The following is a 21,374-nucleotide window of genomic DNA, read 5'->3' as shown; positions in this document are numbered from 1 at the left end:
TCAATGTTCTTGTTTGAAAGTTTTAATAAAAACTATATGCAATAGCTTCAGGGATACTTCTGATCCCACAGCCATGTACATATGAATCTTGCTCTGATCGAAAGGTGTTTCAACAAAATCAGGAAATATTCCGATGCAGCACCCGCTGCCCTTTTTAAAAATCCCCATCACTTGAATTCTTTCAACCTCCTTTGCAAGAATTCCTGTAGGAAAAAAAAGGTATAAGAGATAATTTATTTGACTGATGAGGCATCATAGCATCTGTGTTATAAAGCAACTGAAAGTCCTGTATCTCTCATAAGAGATCGATGGTTAGCATTGTGTGTGTTTATGTCTTTCTTTGTCCATTTTTGGCAGCCAAGGTGGTTCACAGGATTAAAAGGGTGGGTGGGTGAAAGGGGAGGATTGCTTTTCTTGTCCACGGTAAAGATGAAGAGAAACAGAAGAGGATAAATCAAGACGAGGGCCTTAAAACTTGAATCCCTTCCATTTAGGCATTGAGTTCATTGGGGTTGAGGATTAGCTAAGGTCCCTTCTCCAAATTCTTCTGCTCTGCTCTGACTTTACACCATCCATATGTCCTGGATCACCCCTGCTGTGACCCAGATCTTAATGGTCACAATGGGGGAAAACCAACGATGAGGGCCAGAAGCTCAGAACCAAGATTTTGAGAATTACAGGCTGTGGTTCTTGGCAGAATGGGGGTCTCTACCAATTGCTCAGGGTAGTATTGGGGAGGGGAGGGGGCTGCAATCCAGATGAACAGGCGGGTTTCATGGTTGAGACGAGTGTTCAGTTCTTCCTTCTGGGGAGGGATACCCGAAAGGCATTGTGGGAGGACATTCAAAGTTCTTCTCAACTTCTGTTTCCCTCCTCAGGTCTGGAAATGCTTCTCATCACTTGCTTCATCTTTGGCCTTTTGGGCAGCCTTACCTGGGCAGGTAAGTTGTTGCCAGCAAAGTTGATATATCCCACCTCCATCCTGTTTCCCCCTGGGTCACCATATATTTATTGTTGTTTTAACCATATTCAACTCTTGGTGACTTTATAGGCAAGTGCTCCCCATATATCTAGTCCTTGATTAATTTTAATCCCTTAATTCTTAATAAAAATGTGGAATTTTTAGTGTTTTATTCTTCCTCTGTATTGGATTGGATTGTTTTATCCTTTTTAACATAGTAAGCTTCTCAGGGACACCTTGTGATGGGTGGAAATTGAATAGATAAATGTTTTTCATGCTCCTGTCATTTTAGATTATGTTTTTTAATATTGTTGTAAGCTTGACTGACAGTGAGATGGGCAGCACATGAAGTTAATAAATAAATATTTCCTTGCCAAGAACATTTCATGAAATGGGGATAGTGGTGATGTCCCTGCAACCTTGGAATATCAAGTTTGAATTTTTGTTGGGTTGTGGGTGCTTTGGGGGCTATGATTTAGAAAGGGAAGACCTCTGTGCTCCTGTGGGAGTTGGTGAATCTCCCTCCACCAAGCTCAGAGAGCACCAAGGACCCCATAGTCTTCCTCCTCCTCCTCCTCCTCCTCTTCCTCACTACAAACCCCACCCCCTTCTAGCACCGATGATGTTACCTAGTTGAGTAATGAAACATCTGCAAAGACACAATCAAGTTCAGAGAGCACCAAGGACCCCACAGTCCTCCTCTTTCTCCTCCTTTCCACAAACCCCACTCCCTTCTAGCACTGACAATGTTCCTTTGTTGGGTCAAGAAAACCACCAAGCTCAGAGAGCATTCAAGACCCCACCGTTCAACCCTGAGCTACAAATGTTCTCTTCTATTGGAACTTTTCATTATGGAAGAAGTCCAAAAGTAAAATTGTTCTTAATAACCAATAAATACATTTTAAGAGAGAGGCTAATGACACGCAAAACAATCAAAGGATTACTTGGTATCATTTATTTATTTATTCAATTTCTGTAGCCACCCAACTCAACAAGTTGACTCTGGGCGGCTTGCAATTCTAAGGTTATAAAATAATTAAAACAGTAACAACATCCACAGAATAAATAAGTACAAGCTGCAGCTGTGATGATTAATCATTAATTTCTAGAGGGACTTGAAGACTTTAAGCAGTGAACAGCCCAGGGAATGTTAGCGGTCAGTTCAATGGGAGGGAGGTTGATAATGCCTTAGTCTGAGGATTCTCGCTCAGTGAAGAAGGCAAGAAGTCTAGAGAGGCTCACAATCTTCAGGGTAGCACAGAGATCTAGAGCTGCAGCCTTCAATGCCTTAGACAGACTGTAGGACAAACAAGAAGAGCAATGGATCAAGTGAGCTTAAGAGAAGGAAGGAAAATCGTTCTGCAAGATGAATTTGTGGAGCAAACTTAAATAAACCTTCTGCCGAGAAGTCTTACTTGGATTGTGGATGATTAGCAGAATAACAGAATAGTGGAATAACAGTGTTGGAACGGACCTTGGAGGTCTTCTAGTCCAACCCACTGCTCAAGCAGGAAACCCTATACCATTCCAGACCAATAGCTGTCCAATCTCTTCTTAAAAACCTCCAGTGTTGGAGCACCCACAGTTTCCGGTGGCAAGCTGTTCCACTGGTGAATTATCCTCACTGTCAGGAAATTTCTCTTTAATTCCAGGTTGCTTCTCTCCTCGGTTACTTTCCATCCGTTGCTTCTTGTCCTGCCTTCAGCTGTTTTGGACCCCCACTTCTTGTGGGAGTCCCTTAGATATTGGAACACTCTATATCATGTCACCCCTAGAAAAAGAAATAAGAAAATAACTGCACTGCTTTCATCTTGAAGGCAGCTTTTTATTTCCAGTTTGTGTATGTGGGTGCCTGCGTGCCTACAGACCTTCATAGCCCTGTTGCTTTGGCCCTCCAGAACAGTCCCAGTTTCTTAATGTGGCCCCTGGGGAAAATTGATTGCCCACTGAACCCAAATGTCAGGGTTCCAAGTAATACATCCCATTCAATAAGAACTCTGAGGCAGGCAATTTCCTCAAAGCACATTTTATTGGAACATATCAATTTTTATTTATTTTTATTTTATTTTATTTCGTCAAGCATGTATTTTATGACAGGCATAAGTGTAAACATAATTATATATACATGAAAAGGATACAAATAAAAGAAAACATTAGGACAGGGACGGTAGGAACGCTGGTGCGCTTATGCGCGCCCCTTACAGACCTCTTAGGAATGGGGTGAGGTCAACAGTAGACAGTCTAAGGTTAAAATTTTGGGGGTTTGGGGAAGAAACCACAGAGTCAGGAAGTGCATTCCAGGCGTTGACCACTCTGTTGCTGAAGTTGTATTTTCTGCAGTCTAGTTTGGAGCGGTTTACCTTGAGTTTGTATCTATTGTTTGCTCTTGTATTGTTTTGGTTGAAGCTGAAGGAGTCATTGGCTGGTAGGACATTGCAGCAGATGATTTTATGTACTATGCTTAGGTCAGACCGAAGATGGTGAAGTTCTAAGTTGTCTAAGCCCAAAATTTCGAGTCTGGTGGCATAAGGTATTTTGTTGTGAGCAGAGCAAATTGGCACATTCCTGGTGAAAAACCGGCTCTACATTCCCATTGGTTTTACACCCAATTAAAAGTAAAACTTTGTCACTTCCTCCCAGAGTCTCCAGTCACATGGTCCAATCAGCATACAGTCTAGTTGCTAGGTGACCTCAGTTTCCACCTTCCAAAAACCTGCAGAAATGTCCTTGATTCCCAGGGGAAAGAATTTTATTTTGGCTACAGAACCGCAGCTATCTCTATACCCCACCTCCCTCCCTGCCCCTCAGCTCCAGGCTGTGTCAGCCCTGAAGCAATGTGAAGACTAAACCCTCATAGGAAAGGCTACAGAGCAGAAAATGGCCAACATTGGGCCAACTTCAGGGTTGACACCAAGAGCCATTGCTGTGTCCCTCACCTTTGCTCTCATTCCCTTTGCTTTCTCATTCTGTTTCCCCAGAGGATCCAAAGGCTCGGACTGCCTGCCCTTCTGGCAGCTTTGCCAATAAAGAGCAAAGCCAGTGGTATTGCTACAAGTTCTATGAAGATGTCTTCACCTTTCAAGAGGCTGAGGTAACTACCCTGAGGTAACTCACCTGAGATAACTCACCTGAGCAGGAAGGATGCCCTTCATCTGGCCCAGAGTTTTTCCAGACTTCACAATGCCAAGTGTCATTTTTTTTTCATGAAGAGCGCCTGCTGTCCCTTAAAAGAATGATAGAAGTCTAAAAGAAATATAATATTTTATTAATTAGGTTGAATTCCCTTCCATTTAGTACTTTGAAAATAAATCTGAATGGGTTTAATGGGCTTCACTTCAATATCTGAGTGAAATTTGATAAAGGAAATAGAAGTCGAATGAGACAGCCCAGTGCTACATTTAAGTGGTATTGGATATTGTGTGGTTTAACCTGTTGTGCAACTCGGCTCTTGTCTTATCCATGTTGTGGGACCAAGGCCAACAATCATAGGGTTAACAGGTGTCCTCCTTAGCAACCATTCGCAGTAATGACAGTGATGGAAAGGTATCTTTATGGCCAATCCTCACACTTATGGCAGTTGCAATTTACTTACCAATTGCTTCATTAAATGACTGCATTGCCAGTCTCATTTGTGGTTCTTAAATGAGAGCCTTCCAAAGTTCAAGCCATGTTGTTTCAAAATGGCCTCTTGTCTCTAAGAGTGTCCACACACAAATGCACACCTCCTTCCCTCTCCTCTCTCTCCCACACCTTGCCACTTTTTCATGGCTATCCCACTGCTGACACCACTCTCATACCTCGCTCATAAGCGTGACAGTCATCCTGAGAGTCATTAGAAATGCCAGGAGCTGTCAATCAGTCCATACAGCCATAGGATAAAAAGTTTTCCTACATCCCAGGCTGTAATGGTTTGATCAACCCATGTCTCACCATTTTAAAAGAGAGAAAAATAAATTAAAATACAAAATGCTATGTTGGTTAACAGGTATAACAATATTGCAAAGCCCTCAGTTGAGCGGGGCCTTCCTTCCCTACCCAAACTGCAAAAGCCTCCAGATTGATAGGCCTGGATTGTAGCAGTCCTGCAACGGACAACCTGGTTTGTTGGTGGTAAATAACCAGCCACTGTCAAGGAGCAAGTCTGAAGGCATCTCTTTTCTCTTCAGAGGATATTTTTGGTTCTTCTCTTTTTGCAGGAAGAGTGTCAGTTCAAATGCAAAGGTCATTTAGCATCTTTCACAAGTGACGCCCAGGCAAGATATGTCAACGCCTACATCTCTAAAGAAAACCTAGAAAAGAATTGGGTCTGGATTGGGCTACAACGACTTCCAACATCCGATATGGTGAGTATTCGGTCCTCCTCTCTCTGAGCAATTAGCAGCTGTTTCCATACAGATGTTTCTTGAGTAGTGATTTACAACCTCCTTGAAAAGCCCAGCAACCTTGTTCCATCTCCATTCCTTGATGCCAATGTCAGTTTAAATGCAACACCGTCCCATTGCCACTCCTGACACAAGGGGTGTCAGGACACAAGCAGTTCACTCTCCCCATAGTCCAATTCCCCTTCAGATCACAAAGAAGCAGATCTATAGTCAGCAAGGAATTTCTCTCTCTAGGGTCCTTTTTAATAGTTCATAGGATTTATTCTAAGTTAAGCTAAATTGGCTTCATGTTTTTCAATAAGGAAACCATGTTTTCTACCAGGGAAGTAGGAAGAGCAGGAGGAAGGGGAAGGGTTGAAAACTGAAATGGAAGGAAACATGGTCAGGAAACACCTTCATCCAATGAAGGACTTCAAGTCCTCAGGTTTTGGAGGAACTAGTTGATGGTTGGGATGAACTTTTGTGAATTTGAGAAATCCTGGAGACGGGTGGAACTGCCACCAGACTTGGAGAAGGAAAAAAGACGTCCTTGTCTTTAAAAGGGGGGAAGGCACAATGCAGAAATGCAGCTGTAGACCGTCTGATGTTGATACCTGATGTTGATACCTGGGGAGATTCTTGAGGAGCTAATGATAAAGAGATCGATCACAATAAGCCCTTTGAAGACAATGTCATAAGTCCCAGATATCTGTATGCATTTGTCAGGAATAAATCCTGCCCAATTGTCTTCATCTCACTGTTTCCTCAGTGGATTATGGTCATGCTGCAGACGTAAATATCTTGATTTCAGTAAAGCATTTAAAAGCATACAGTACTCCAGTAATTGCCAACCAGCAAGCTAATTGTGTGTCACAGCATCTTAAGAATTATGGGAAACTCATCGTTATCTTGACAATCATATTCCCAGAAAATAAAATTGGAAGAGATTGAAGATCAATTTTTTTTGGTCTCCTGCTCTTTGAAGATACCTAGCATATCTCACCAAAACTTTGTCTTCTCAAAGATAAACATGTGTCATGTTTCCAACATTAAGTTCTCCTAAAGATTTCTTTCTAAGCCTTTATCATCTTGATTGTTCTCCTCTGGACACTCTTCAATTTCTCAATGCCCTTCCTGAAATACAATAACCAGAACTGGACACTTGTCAATATTTTCATCGTTGCTTTGAATGAAGGAGTGTTAAACTGGGATAGACAATACGCTAGAGCAGTGTCACAAACCCCACTCCCTTCTAGCACTGATGATGTTACTTAATTGGGTCATGAAACATCTGCAAATAAACATTCAAGCTCAGAGAGCACCCAGGACTCCAATCTGAGCTACAAATATTCTCTTCTATTAATGAGAAGATGTTTTGCTTCTCATCCAAGAGGCTTCTTCACTTCAGCCCCTTTGGGACAACCATGACCTGGATGACTGAGAATCTCCATAGACAGAAAGTGTTTAATTTTCAGAAACAAACGGGATCAATAACCCAAACTCCCACTCACCCACCACAATGTACTTTATTCTGTATTGCACAGAATACTGGATGGCGCTGGAACGATGGGACACGATCCAGTTATACCAGGTGGCGCTCTGGAGACCCCAACAATATGGATAAAAATGAGTTTTGCGTTGCTCTCTCTCCTCAGACTGGTCAGTAGGAAAAAACCTTCATTCCTTAGTGTGGTTGGAGTTTGCATCTTTAATTCCAGGAAAGCAGGGGAGGGGAAGGGAGGGGAGGGAAGACAAGGAAGGGGAGGGGAGGGAAAAAAGGAAAGGGAAGAGAAAAAAGGGAAGGGAAGGAGAAAAAGGGAAGGGATGGGTGGACAGGGAAGGGATGGTAAGGGAAGGGAAGGGAAGGGAAGGGAAGATGAGGAAGGGAGGGAAGATGGGAAAGGGAAGGGAAAGAAAAGGAAGGGAAGGGAAGATGGGAAGGGAAGATGGGAAAGGGAAGGGAAGAAAAGGGAAGTCAGGAAGGGAAGGGAAATATCCATACAGATCCTGGGAATAATGCTCAAATTGAAGGATACTTTTTTGGTGTGGCTGATTTAAAGTACTTATTGGAGAACCTTAAGAGAACCTTAAGAGGCAAAAGTTAGACATTTCTAAATGGTACTTCCTCATCTCAGCATTTGTCGCAGAGGGAACCTAGTCTAACTGCTTCTTTCTGCCATTTCAAAGCTGGAGAGGTTTGTGAATGCCTGATTTTCTTTCAGACATTGATATTTCCATGGCCACCCAGTTCAACCAAGGGGACTCTGAGTGGCAACAAAAATAAACATACAACCCAAAACATCAATTGTATTTCATCTTAAAAAGTAATCCAGATGTGCCAAAACTGTAATTTAAATAGAATAGATTAATGTTTTTTCAAGATTAACCACTTTAAGAAGTGTGGCCTTCAACTCCCAGAATCCCCCAAGCAGAGACCCAAATCTTAACTCCTTTCTGAAAGAGATGGCTCAGCTTATAATATGTGCTCCTCAGCTCCCAGAATCCCCCAAGCAGAGACCCAAATGCTTGAGGGAAGACCCTGGTCTTAACTGCCTTCATGAAAGAGTTGAGTCCGTTGTAGCTCAGCAGGAAGATTGTTCTAGAGCAGGGAGGCAGCCACCGAAAATGGGCCCTTCCCAGATCCCATCAGGTGGCAATGCTTAGATGAGGGGAGCTGCAGCATGGCCCCACCCCACCTGTAGCTGAGCGGAGTTAAGCTTGTCATCTGTTTGAAGTCTTTGTGTCACCACAGGAGACCTAAGTCCATCCCCCCTTGAATTCTGTTGAGTCTTATCTATGCCAATTTAGCTTTGACTATTGGTTAGAACATAGAACGATAGTGTTGGAAGGGACCAATTTCTAATCCAACCCCCTGTTTGAACAGGAGACTCTATAGCATTGGAGACAAATGGTTGTCCAATCTCTTTTTGAAAGCCTCCAGTGATGGAGCACCCACGACTCCTGAAGGCAAACTATTCCATTGGTTGATTGCTTTCGCCATTAGGATATTTCTCCTTAGTTCTAGGCTGCTTCTCTCTTTGGTTCGTTTCCATCCATTGTTTCTTGTTTGCCTTTAGGTGCTTTTGAGAATAGGTTGACCCCCCTCGTCTTGATAGGAGCCCCTCAAATATTGGAAGACTGCTATCACGTCACCCCTGGTCCTTCTTTTCATTGAAGTAGACCTACCCAATTCCTGCAACTGTTCTTCATATGATCTTCGGCCCCTTAATCCTCTTTGTTGCTCTGCTCTGCATTCTTTCCAGAGTCTCAACATCTTTTTATATTGGGGTGACCAGAACTGGATGCAAGACTCATGACTAGATTTTTGTATATAGGTGGTGATAATAAACTCTTCTGTGCTTCAAACCCAATGAATCTTCCTGAATATTTGCACCTGACACTCCCCTTGGGAGAGCACATGGGCTAGGCAGTTGTTCTTGGAAAGTGATGCAAGTAGCCCAGTCTAACGGTGATAACCTCCCATGTTCCTTTCTTTCAGAGCACTTGAAATGGGTTGATATAGACTGTAATAAGAAACTTCCTTTTCTCTGCAAATGGAGACCCGCTTAAGCCAAGTCTGCAGATGGAGTTAGAGGGGCTCCCCACTGATTGGAAAGCTGAGCTGAGATCTTGCAGTTCCATCTTCTTCATGTGCAAAACCTCTTTTCCACAAAGACCATCTGAACATCAAGCAGTTGGTTCCTCTCTGTCCTCTAGACTTGCTTCTCTTCCCCTCTTTCTGAAGAACTTGCCCCCCCCACCTTGATAATAAAGTCTATTGCTCTGCCCTTGTCTTGAGTTTGGCTTTTCTCTCCCAGGGGGTCCAGGGCCCCTCCCTGAATGAGTCTCAGAGGGAAGAGGGTGTTGTCTCTGCAGATGAGTTTCTGGTCACAAAACACACAATGCAACCTTATCAGCTCCTTTCTCTCCCACCTTTTCTCTCAGAGGGAAATGTGAGATTAATGAGAGGAGAAATAGGGATTTGTGGAAATAATGTCCCCCTGGAGAGAAAAGGATCCACGCAGGGTGGGTAGCTGGAGAATCCCTGAACCAAACCAGACCAAAAACATGAACCAGCAAAAACTGAAGGAAAGAAAGAATGCATTCAGGATGCCCGTATTCTGGTTCATTGGCGCCTCCTGTAGGGTCTGGGGAGCCAGAAGTCATGTCTCTCCCAGGGTGTTTCAGCTGCAGAGCAAGGACGCTACTTTCCTGAAAAGGTTCCCTCTTCCCATTGGGGACAGGTCAGCTCCAAGGGCTCTTAGATCAGAGGTCAAACTCCAAAGGAAATCCACAACTGGCTCCCTCTGACTGATGAAGCTGCTTGGATGAACAGCAAAATGTCTCAAACTAGCAACCAAAAATTAGTCCAGTTGCAATGACTCAACTTTCAAGCAAGGAAGCCTCTCATTTTTTGTGGAAATCTGAAGCTGGGCTCTGGGAAGAACCTCAGCCATTGTCTGCATTCCCACTTCTTGTTCATTTTGCTTTTGAGTGAAGCTTCTTCTTCTTTTTTTTTAATGTGGTGGAAACACTGTCAGTTTCCTTATTTTATTGCTCAGGTTTATTTCTGATTTTGAGACTCAGAAGCCTGCAGGCAACCTATTTGCTGTGCAAATAAAGATAAAGATCAAGGACAAATACAGGTGCAGTTTATATACACAAAACTCAGCATCTCCAGTCAGGTGAAAGTAAACAGATCCACTCCATAAATAGACTTAAGCAGATATTTTATTGCTGGGCACCTGTATTACAAGAATTTCACCAGACTGTTTGCATTCCCTCGGGAAAAGGTAAATATAGAGCTTAGGGTTTGCCCTGAAATGTTATCTCCCCTGAATTGAATGGTTTCCCTTCCCTTCAGCCGGTGGTCCCATCACCTCTGCCTGGGCTTCGATCTAGGATCAAGATGAAAAGCCACCAGGATTTCCCCACAAGGAGCAACATTATGACCTAGCAGAAATTAATATGCAAAGAAGGAAAAGTCTTATCACACCCCTCCATTGTGGTGCAGTCCACTCACGTAAAAATCCATTCAAGAAATCTGCTTGGTCAGAAAGCCAAACAGCCATTACCAATAAAGGAGGATATTTGTAGCTCAGGGTTGAAATGTGGGCTCCTCGGTGCTCTGTGCATTTGCTGGTTTTCTTGTGGATGCTTTCTTTGCTTTTTCTTCCAGTCATCCACCTAGGTAATTTACATTTGGTGCAGGTGTAATTTGGTTCCTCTGTGGGCACGAATGCTTGCATGGCCCATTGTTTGCAAATCACTGTGGTGCTCGTGTGTTTTTCCACAACTATGTCATCCCTCATGCAATTGGAAGCAGGATGCTCCGTCCCATATTTGGGTAGACCAGGTTGCCCTGATAGACCGGGCTCACCGGAAAAGACACGTAATCTCCCCCCTGGTGTAGCTGACAAAGCGAGGAGAGCTCGTGGCTTAGAGGTTAATACATCTACCTAATACATAAGTAGCCCAGGTTCGAATCCCAGAAGGGCACGGCTAGCTGACGAGAGCTAAATAGCTTGAAATAGATCTATACTAGTCTCCCTTTCTTTCTTTGTTGGTAAATATAAATTCTTCATGCAATCGCTCCCAGGAGTTCCAAGGCTCCCCCCATCCCGCTTTTCCTGTTTCCCTTTTTAAAAACAATCCTTCCAAGGCGGTAATCTTTGGCTCCCTTCATTCTTTTAAAAATTAAAAAAATATTTTAAAAAAACTCAATCTGCAAAAAAGAGGATTTGCAGTCCTATGTTTGGAGTTAATGTAGAAAGGACTGAGAAAAAAAGGAAGTCCGGGCTTCCCTCTTTTTTCTTTGCTAGAATTCGAGAAATGATTTGAGATACCAAAAGGGGAAAAGTAGCCACCAAGCCCCCTCTCTCCACAAAGTCTTTTTTGCCTGCCATTTGGGCTGATGACCACTGAGTATCCCAAGCAGAGATCAGAAAAAAGAGCACAGAATGGAGCAGAAAAATATATATATATATATTTTCCTTTCTTCTGTTTCACCTTTTTTGGTGAGGGTGAGGAGGGGAAGTAGAGCCTCCTCCTCCTCCTCCTCCTCCTCCTCCTCCTCCTCCTCCTCCTCCTCCTCCCCTCTCCAAATCCCACTCCCTTCTAACCCTGATGGTGTTACCTAATTGAGTCATGATTTGGTTTTGTCTCTTAATCGGGGCAACTGAATGGAGCTCAGTGTTTACTGTCCAAATGCCCTTCCTGTCACCAATTCAGAATTCACAGCTGATATTTACTCATTGTGCCCAGAGAGAGAAATATCTGTCGCTACCTAGGATTGAACTCACAGCCTCCTGATTGTGAGGTGAGAGCTCCACCTCTAGGTCACTGCACCATTCTAGTTGGGTCATGAAATGTCTGCAAGAAAAGAACAAAGCTCAGAGAGCACCAAGGGCCCTGCAGTCCTCCTCCTCCCCTCTGCAAACTCCCCCCTGCAAACTCCCCTTCCTTCTAGCACCGATGATGTTTCCTAGTTGGGTCATATCTACAAGAAAACAACCTAGCTGAGAGAGCGAAGGCCCCCAATGCCTTCAAAGGCCAGGTGAAAAGAATCCCTCAGAAGTGGGGCTCTTCTCCCCAGATATGGAAGCAACACAGGCTGCCGGCAGAGGGAGAGCTGGGGGGGTTCCCACTAAGACCTTGGACTGCCAGAGAGGGCGCTGTGGGCTAGAGGCATCACAGGCTCTTTGACGCCATCCAGAGGGGGTTCAGATCTTTGCAACCCTGACAGAGTAGTCCAGCACAGCCCAGGCCTTCAGGGACCCACTCCACCATCCCACCCCTATGCCTTTCCCAGAAGAGTGGGGGTCACGTGCCAGTCACCTTTGGGGGCAGTAAAATGGTGCTGAAGCCCAACAGATTCTCAACCCTCCAATGAAAATGAGGTGGACGTGCAAGAAAGCATCAAAGCATCAATGGATGGTCCTTCTTAAGAGATATTGAGAATCTCTACGGACTTTTAGCCATACAATTTGGGATAAACGCCCTTTGAATGGGGTGGGAGTAGGAATGGATTTCCAGAGGAAAAATTGCAGACCACAAGAACCACTCAGGTGACCCTGAGGACACAGAGAAACCTCCAAGGACCCTCTAAACGGATGCAAATGACCAGCTGTCTGCAAAGACGAGAAATCCTTTCCTTCCCCACCATCCAGTCAGAGCTGAAGAAGCTTCTTGGATGAGAAGTGAAACCTCTTCAAAAGAAAAAACCAGAAAGCCCAGCTGCCTCCTGAAAAAGCACCTTTGGGACAATCCTGACCTGGAAGACGGAGAATCTCTACGGACTTTTAAAAGATAAAGCCGAGCCTCGCCCTGAAGGAGATTCAGAGGTCTTAAAGCTTTGGACCTCAATCGTCTCCAAAATAAACAAGGCCAGTCATGCTAAAGCAGAGTTTATTTGACTTTCTGCCCCATCAAGAGGAGCAAAGCCAGATCAAAGCTACAGAAAGCATCCACGAAGTGAAGGGGTGCGGAGCTTCGTTGCTTCTCCAGACTTCACCAGGGGCTTCGCTCACTCGGGAGCAAGAAAAGGAGAGATTTGCACTACAATCTGCACTGGCAGAGGAAAGGATGAACGGACTCACAAGGTACATCATTCCATTTGAGAAATCCTGGACGGCAAAACAGAAAGTTTCATTTTCAGTTTGGACCAGCCTTCCAATTGGTTTGCCCTGCACACCCAACTGATCCTCACAACGGCAAGTGAGTTGGGAGTGAACTCTTACGCTTTGTTTCCCAGTTTTTAAGGCAAAGAGGATTGGCCCCTGGGCTATCCAGGGGTTTCTTTTAGCAAGGGTCTTTTGGAGAGTCTTCTTCAAAAGGAAGAAGAAAGTTCTTCGTTGAGAAGACGACTTCCTGCCCAGGAGAAGAGGAAGGCAAGATGGAGTGAAGGTTCCTGTCTGTTACAATAATGACCTTCAAGAAGTAGGTTAAGGTGGAGATGCTTGGTTTAACTATGGCGCTGTAATAATTAAGTTTGGGTTTTTGAAGAAGTGGTGAATTCCATGTTTGTTTATTGCATGGCCGTTTTGTTTGGCTTTAGAGAGGGTCAGGCTGTGAGAGCTTAGAATCTAAGAGGTCAACAAAGGTCATCACTGGCCAGCTGGTGGGTGTCCCAAGATGGATGAAATAAGTCCTGATTGTTGAAAGTGCCTCTTCACTACCCTCCCCTTCACCTTGGCTTACCTGTCTTGGCCAAGAGCTCAACACAGTACTCTTTGTTATGTTCGTTGTTGGGCTCTCCTGAATTCCAGGAGAAGTAGTTAGTGCTGGATCTGTCTGACCACTCCCAGACGCGTTTCTGGAATGACAGGGAAACCATGTTAGCCAAGGGAGAAGGGGGATCTCTCTCTACATGGCCCAGGAGATGACAAATTGGAAAGGGGCAAATCTCTCTCTCTGTGTGTCTCTCTCTCTCTGTGTCTCTCTCTTTCTCTCTGCATGTGTCTCTCTCTCCTCAGTTGATCTGGAACAGCTAACCAGGGTTAAAATTGGTGAATGTTTTTTTTTAAAATATTTTTTACTGGTTTTTCTCTTTACATTCCATATGTGCTTAATGTTTTATAGGTATGTTCTGAAACATGTCCGCTAAATGTTGGAAATGCAATCAGATACTGGGCTCTTATTGTCATATGTGGTGGACATGTCCCATGGGAAAAAAATCTGGATGAAAATACATACATGGTTAGAAAAAAGGATAAAGCAACAAATAGCCTTGGTAGTACAGGGGTTTAAGGCACCCTGTTATTAAGCTGGTTATTAAGACCAGCTGCCTGCAATTTCTGCTGGTTCGAATCTCTCCAAGGCTCAAGGTTGACTCAGCCTTCCATCCTTTCTAAGGTAGGTGAAATGAGGACCCAGATTGTGGGGGCAATAAGGTGACTTTGTATAAATATACAAAAAGGATGACGGCTATTGCTGAGCACATTGTAAGCCGCCCTGAGTCTTCGGAGAAGGGCGGCATATAAATCAAATTAAAAAAAATAAATAGATCCGTGACAGTGAACCTATGGCACGCGTGAGCCCTCTTTGTGGGCAGGCAAGCCATCACCAGGGGCTCTTCTGGTTTCCAGCACACGCATGGACACCGACCAGCCGGTCTTCATGAATGCTGGAGTGCCGGAAACCTAAAGACCAGGTGGCCAGCACATGCATGCACACCGTCTACCTGGTCTTTGGGTTTCCGGCACATTCCATGTTTTGCACTTGGTCCTGAAAAGGTACCCTCACTGATAGAGACTTAAAGCCAGAAATATTTCTGTTAGGTATAATACTTGAAACTTATAATAAAGGGAATACATATCTAATACTACATGTGCTGAGAGCATTGAGAATTGTAATTGCACGATTGTAATTGTGATGAAAATATAATCCGAAAAATATTAGATTGTGCAGAGATGGATAGATTGACATTAAAAATAAAAGACAAGGAAGAAACAGAATATTTTACAACTTGGGACTCATCGTATCAGTGGTTAGATAAAAGAGGTAGAAATTAGAAGATAAAAGATAATTGTTATGTTAAAAAATGATGAAAGACTATTATTATATAAAAGCAAGCATTATTATTATTTCTATTATTATGATTATTATTACTATTATTACTAGCACAATTATTATTTTGTAAAAGTAAATGGACTGAGACAATACACTGTTGACTAAGCACTTGTGTATATTAGAGGAAAAAATGTATTTAAAAAATGTTTTATAGGTGGCACTTACCACCAGCAAGACCAGCAAAAATATTTAAAAATATGTCCACCAAATATTGGAAATGTAATAAGAAACCAGGCACATACTATTACCTGTGGTGGACATGTCCAAAAGCAAAAAGGTTTTGGCCAAAAATGCATATGTGGTTAGAAAAAATGTTAAGACGGCATATAGATTTTAAGCTAGAAGTATGTTTGTTAGGCATAATATCGGAAAAATAGGATAAAGGGAATGTATATTTCATATTACATGTTTTTTTTATAAACACTTTATTAAACTTTTATTACATTAAAACCATAAGAAATTATTTCACTCAACAACAGCTAATTGTGGTGTTTTTCTTTTGACAATAATTCGTGCATTATTTACAAAAATTAAATTGTGCGTATTTACATTCTTATTTTATCTATTACTTGTACTTAATAACTATCTATCTTCAATCTATCTCCCTTCTATCCAGTTATACCACTGTTCCCACACATTATAAAATATTGATGTCTCTTTATCTTTTAAACTCAGCATTAATTTGTCCATTTCTGCACAGTTCATGACCTTTTGTATGACCAGTTTCTCTGCGGGCGTCCATGGCTGTTTCCAACATTGAGCCTAGGCAATCCTGGCAGCCGTTAATATGTCTAGTACTCGATATTTTGTGCCCTTCACACACATATATATATATTTTGAAGATCCCCAATAGGAAGAGTTCCAGTTCTAAGCCTAATTGTTCATTAGTAATTTCCTGTAGCCAATCTTAAATAAAATGTAAATTTTAGTAATATTTTTTTTTTGTCTGGTCCTAATAAAATTTTATCTAGTTGTTGTGGTTTAAGATATATTCCATAATCTTTTATATCTTGTTTATATCGGTTTTGTAACTGGAGATAAGCCCACCAGTCAACTCGTAGCCCTTGTTCTTGGAGGTCCTGTAATGTTTTAAACTTTCCATGGTTATCTAATAGGTCTTTATATTTTTAACAGCATGTTTTAACAGCAGCAAGAATTGTATTTGCCCAACATTGGAAAGGCGAGGAAACACCTACGGAAGAAGGTAGAATTTAAAAAATATTGGACTGTGCAGAAATGGACAGATGAACACTGAAGTGTTACCCAGAACATATGTGAGTGTCTGGATAGGTGGCAATCAGGAGATCCAGAGAAAAGATACCCCAGAAGAAAACTACCTGGAGGTGTCCAGACAGTCGACACTGATTGATCTCAGGAAGATCAAGAGGGTCAAAGTCAATGAGTCCTTGGGTGGGAGACCGAAGGGGAGACTGAAAAGCACCCTGGGAATTTGTGGGGGGGGAGCCTACTTCTGTGTTATTGCCATAAATTGACATTTCTATTCTTAAAGTCACCAGGAACTGATCTCGGTTCCAGGAAAACTTCCAGCATTTTTCCGGAATTGACAATGCAACAGAGCCCAAGACGGAAGCCTGCCGGTAACAGACACGAGCCATTTCTGCATAAAATAAAAAAGGGGGTAAAGAAAGAACAGCCCTCCCAGGCCCAGGCCCTGCAGTCCCCAAGTCCCTGGCCCATCAGAGTTTCAACAAGGATCAGAGGCTCTAATCAGGTTCAATGCTCTAAAGAGAAGAAGGCAGACTGAAGGAGGCTCTGAGTGCATGAGAACATCCTAATCCCGAGGTGAATTTGGGATAAAATCCCTCCCTTTGGGACTTTAAAGGCAGCAGTCAGTTCTTCAACTGGGCAGGAAGGGTTGGTGAGGGGGCGGGAGAAACAAGCAAGAGTTTTTACTAGACAGATCCTTACCTCCCATTGGAGATCCTTCAAAAAGCCCCTTAGGAACAATAACAAATGAATTGAAACAACATTCCCAATGGAAAGGGACCTACTTTCTGTGGGTCATTCAGTCCAATCCAGACATTTCCATCACTTTTCATATAGTCAGAGATGTACTCGGCCAAGTCAGCTGCCTCTTCCTTGCTATGGATGGAGGCGAGGTGGCAACCTGGCTTGAATTTCCTGCACAACATCTGGGAGAGAGCGACAACAGGAGAAGTCATTTGTTCAGCAGAGAAGAACCATTTGTGTATATGTGTGTGTGTCCATTTGAGAAAAGAGCATTGCCACCAGATGGTTCTAGCCACCCTCTTCACTCTGTTGAGCACCATGGATGTCTTTGCTAGTGTGTGCAGCTCTTGAATAGTTCCTTGCTTAAATTCATGATTCATTTCTTTATAATCTGTGATCGCCATCACTTAAGAGGCAAGGAGATCTGAAGATGCCATCCATGTTGCCAATGAAACATCAGGAGATCTGTTGTCTACAAGGTGGTCACGCAACCTTGAAGCTCAACACTGCTCAACAGGTATGAGTCACGAAAGCCTAAACCAGTGTACAGTCCATAGAATATCTGCATCCCAGACAATCCTAAAATCATGACCTTTGCTATCTGTTCATGCACCCAGCTTCATGGCCCTCCACTTCACCCCAGCCAGAGTGGACTTGGGGACGATGCAAGGCTCCCCCTAGGCCTCTCCTCTTCCTGGGCTAAGGGATTCACAGACACACAACACTTCTAACCTCTGCGTCATTCCAGGTCTTGAGCTGATCATTGACCTTGTAGCAAAACCCATTCACGGGCAGCCAATCATTGGGACAACAACAGCCTTTCACTCCTATGTGGGAAGAAAGAAAGCCCAATGAGAAGATGGCCAGGAGAAAAGGAGGAGGAGACAGCTGGGTCTGCAGAACATTCTTGACCTGTTGGGTTGCAAACATCTTTGATGGCAATAAATTGAAACTGAAAACTTCAAATAGAACAGCTGTATTTGCAGAATGTTCAACAACTGGGTAGGCTTAGCCTTGGTTTAGTTCCTTGAAGCTTCATGTCTTGTGTGAATCTGTCCCCTTTCATTGATTTATCATTCAGTGAACTCTGCTAAGTCAGAGAATGGATTCTTTCAAGAACCAGGTTGTTGAGTGGGACAAAGTATAGGGATTCCGTGGGTCAGTTCTGGAGGATCTGCGGTTGCCTCTTGGATGACCCATAACTACTCAGGGGGATTCAGGGGTGATTATTTGTAGGCTGCCCCCTGCAAGGAGTGGGAGGACTCAATGTTTCATGATAAAAGCATGGATCTTTTGCTAAGCTTTCAACTATGGTATTAATTTTGCTTTGTATCCTTGCAACCAGCCCTGAATCTTGGAGCAGAGAGATAGGGTGAGATCTAAATTGCCCAAAAAGCCAAACAGAAATAAAAGCAATTTTGGGGCGCAGATTCTAGGGGGTCAAATCAGGAGGAGGTTGAGAGGCAAGAGCTTTGGTCTCTCTGGACACCAGAGACCCCACCAGAGACTCACCACTTAGGGAAAGGGCCACGACCAGCAAGCTGAGGCTCACAAAGATGAATTGCCCCATGGTCCTCCTTCCTTCGCTGCAGAGAAGAACAAAGAGGGAAGAAGTGAGGGGGGGGAGGACTAAGGCACATGGTAAGACCCCATCAGGAAGGGGGACCCAACATCCAACCCAGGATGAAGCTGGGAGTCCCATAGTTTGTCTCAGAATTTTGCTCTAGCTCAACTGGGACCCATTTCCCCTTCCTTGGTCATGCAACAGCCTTGACAGTGGATCACAGTGGATTCTGCAATGGCATACAATGGTCAGGGGCCTCTCTTAGAAAGGGTCTCCTATAAGTCTGTCTTTCTCTCCCACAGAGATCCCCAATAGATCTGTTCCTCCCTGCCTGAGGGACCCTCCAGCAGATCCCTTCCTGGAACCTGGGCATTGCCTGCAGCAACTTTAAAGAGGTCCCTTCAGATGGAGAGAGACTCCCAGGAGTGATCTGATGCAAGGACCTCACCTGCCATGTTCCCCCAGGTGGGAAAGCAGCACTCACCTGTCAACTCTGGGTCTTTGTCTGGGGTGTTGAAGCCCAACTAAACACCCCGAGGTGGAGATTGAAGCAGGATGATGTGGCTCTGCGCAGAAGGAGGACATGGGGAGGTTCCCTTCAGCCAGGTCTTTTATATCCCCAAACCGCAAAACTCACCAACCTGAACATCAGGGTGTCATGTGTGGCCCCCTTTCCCCATTACCGGCTTAAACCCCCCAGCAGTTAGAAACACAGACAGAGACACGTGTACATAGGTTGCTCCGAAGCTTTCATAACGTAGCTGTCATTTCAGCCGGTTGGCATGTCCTACATGCTTTGTTTAGTAATATTTGAGCAATATTTGTGAGCCTGTGGTTTTGCTCCCACCCGCGTTCATTGTGCCTAGAGCACAGTGGGAGTTACACAAAGCAAGCCATGCCTCTGGCCTCGTGTTTTCATGAGGCTACTCCTCTGCTTAGCCCAACTATCTCACCCAGGCATTCCCATGCAAAGCTATTTAATTCATGTGTTTAGCAAAGCTGATTAATGCTTTTGGTTGCAGGCTTAGTTTTCCCTGATCACATTTGGCTCCTTGGATAGCAAGTCTCCTGCCGAAGCGAGTGGAGGAATTTATAGGCAAAGGCAACACAAGGCAAGGGGGTAAATTTCTTTTTTTGGGGGGGGGGTTGGTGAAGGGAGAGAGAAAGTCTTGTGTTTCAGAAGGGAGTTTTGGTCTAAAAACCAGGAAGTAGCTTATTTGCAGAAAATATCTATCAACAGGCCAAAGACACAAAACGTGACTCCCTGGAGTTGAATTAGATTCTATTTATTTAAAACATTTATGTAGCTGCCCATCTTATATTGAACTCCAGGCAGGGCCGTCTTAACACCATTATGGGCCCCAGGCAAAGCAGTGTACGACAACTACTCACAGGAATAAAAATGTAAATGGTCGATAAAATTAAACATATATTTTATTGGCACTTCCAACAAAATCGGCATTGAAACACTAAAAACATGCTGTGCAGCAACAACTGATCAACATGATCAACATCTGAACAATGCACGAGGCTTGAAAAACACAATAGTACTCAGTAAGCCACGCAGTTGCTGCATTTATATGATACAAGGTGCACTGAAGGGTTAACCTACGCAGATGAGCTTGTGGGGCCCATCAGGCGTTAAGGCAGCCCTGACTCCAGGTGGCTCCCAATCAACAATTAAACAACACCAATAACAAAGAACAGGGGCTCCGTGTCCAAGCAGGTGAAATCCAGGTGAAGCCCCATCCCTGCTCCTTCCAACCGTTATACAGATCAATACTTACAAACAAACAAATGAACAGAACAAAAACTCATTCATGGCTTCATATTGTCAGGATAACAAAAACACCTCTTGTGTTTGCATGGAGTCTATCACAGCCTTGGAAGGACAGAGGAATTCATCCCCTTTACTTTTCAGCTAAGAGAAAGAAATGGCTCATGTGGAATGCAGGAGAAAACGGGATATTCTATTACTTATAAGGGCTGAACATTTTATACAGGTTTTCTTTATAAGAAGCCACCAGTGTAATTTTGATATTCCCCCCCCACAGATTTTGCCAATTGTCCAAATTGATACTGTACCCAAAACATCTACTCCAAGTTATCATCATCTCCTTAACTTGTTCTTCGAGCATATCTTGTTCTAATAAATAGTGATTTTTTTAATGGCCTTTCCCTCTGTGCTTAGTAAAATTTTATCCAGTTCTGATGGTTGTAATTTAATATCCCGCTCTTTTTTATCCTTCATGAATTTGGATTGTATTTGTAGGTATATCCACCATTCTCATTCAATTCCTTCTTCCTTTAATTTATTCCTTGATTTTAATCCCCCTTTCACATTTAGTAATTCTTTATATGTAATAGCCCCTCCCGTTTTGAGAAGATTAGGATGTGTGAGCATTTCTACTGTCAATATCCAGTTGGGGATGTCTATATAATTACTTCTTTTGGTCTTGATCCAAATATTTAAAAGTGCCCTCCTAATATAATGCCTTTGGAAGTACTGGTGGACCTTATACTTCCCTTCCCAGATGATAGCGTGGCACCCAGGGATGGGTTCTAAAATTTTTTACTACCAGTTCTGTGGGCTTGGCTTATTTTGTGGGCGTGGCTGGGGGGGGGTAATGTGACTGGGTGGGCGTGGCCAACTCTTTTTTTTTTTTTTACTTTTACTTTTAAAAGCATTTTTTCTACAACCTTAAGAGGTTGCAGAAAACAATGCTTTTAGAAGCTTCTGACAATCAGGCAAATCTGTTGGGATCACCAGAAGCTTTTAAAGGGATTTTTTTCCTACAACCCATCCTTTTTGGGGGGGGGGATTTTTGCAAAGAAAAGGAACGCAGATAAGGCAGGTTTAAAGACCCCTCCGCTGCAAAGCCAGGGGCATCCCCTGGAAGTCCCAGTCATCGGAGATCCTGGGGCCCCCACCCCAAACAAGCCAATC

At 43.5% G+C, this 21,374-nt stretch overlaps 2 protein-coding genes across 2 annotated transcripts; one reads left to right on the top strand and one right to left on the bottom strand.

Moving 5' to 3' along the window:
* The first annotated feature begins 886 nt into the window (after window positions 1–886).
* LOC117657073 (C-type lectin lectoxin-Phi1-like) lies at window positions 887–9,109 on the top strand. The gene is made up of 5 exons (XM_060688709.2): window positions 887–941; window positions 3,940–4,052; window positions 5,158–5,304; window positions 6,867–6,981; window positions 8,822–9,109. Exons 1-5 carry the CDS (start codon window positions 887–889, stop codon window positions 8,890–8,892), a joined length of 501 nt encoding a protein of 166 aa, XP_060544692.1. The 3' UTR covers window positions 8,893–9,109.
* Window positions 9,110–12,728: 3,619 nt separating this feature from the next.
* On the bottom strand, window positions 12,729–18,953 carry LOC132711113 (C-type lectin mannose-binding isoform-like). Its single transcript, XM_087873548.1, has 6 exons — window positions 18,912–18,953; window positions 18,376–18,449; window positions 17,596–17,690; window positions 16,905–17,045; window positions 13,522–13,636; window positions 12,729–12,947 (listed from the first exon to the last, which is right to left on the bottom strand). Exons 2-6 carry the CDS (start codon window positions 18,431–18,433, stop codon window positions 12,880–12,882), a joined length of 477 nt encoding a protein of 158 aa, XP_087729674.1. The 5' UTR covers window positions 18,434–18,449; window positions 18,912–18,953; the 3' UTR covers window positions 12,729–12,879.
* Window positions 18,954–21,374: the final 2,421 nt, after the last annotated feature.

Source organism: Pantherophis guttatus, chromosome 7, assembly GCF_059756535.1.
Source record: "Pantherophis guttatus breed Tessera chromosome 7, ASM5975653v1, whole genome shotgun sequence".
Lineage (NCBI taxonomy): Eukaryota > Metazoa > Chordata > Lepidosauria > Squamata > Colubridae > Pantherophis > Pantherophis guttatus.
Note: the sequence above shows the minus strand (reverse complement) of the source record. Positions and strands in the feature narration are given on the sequence as shown.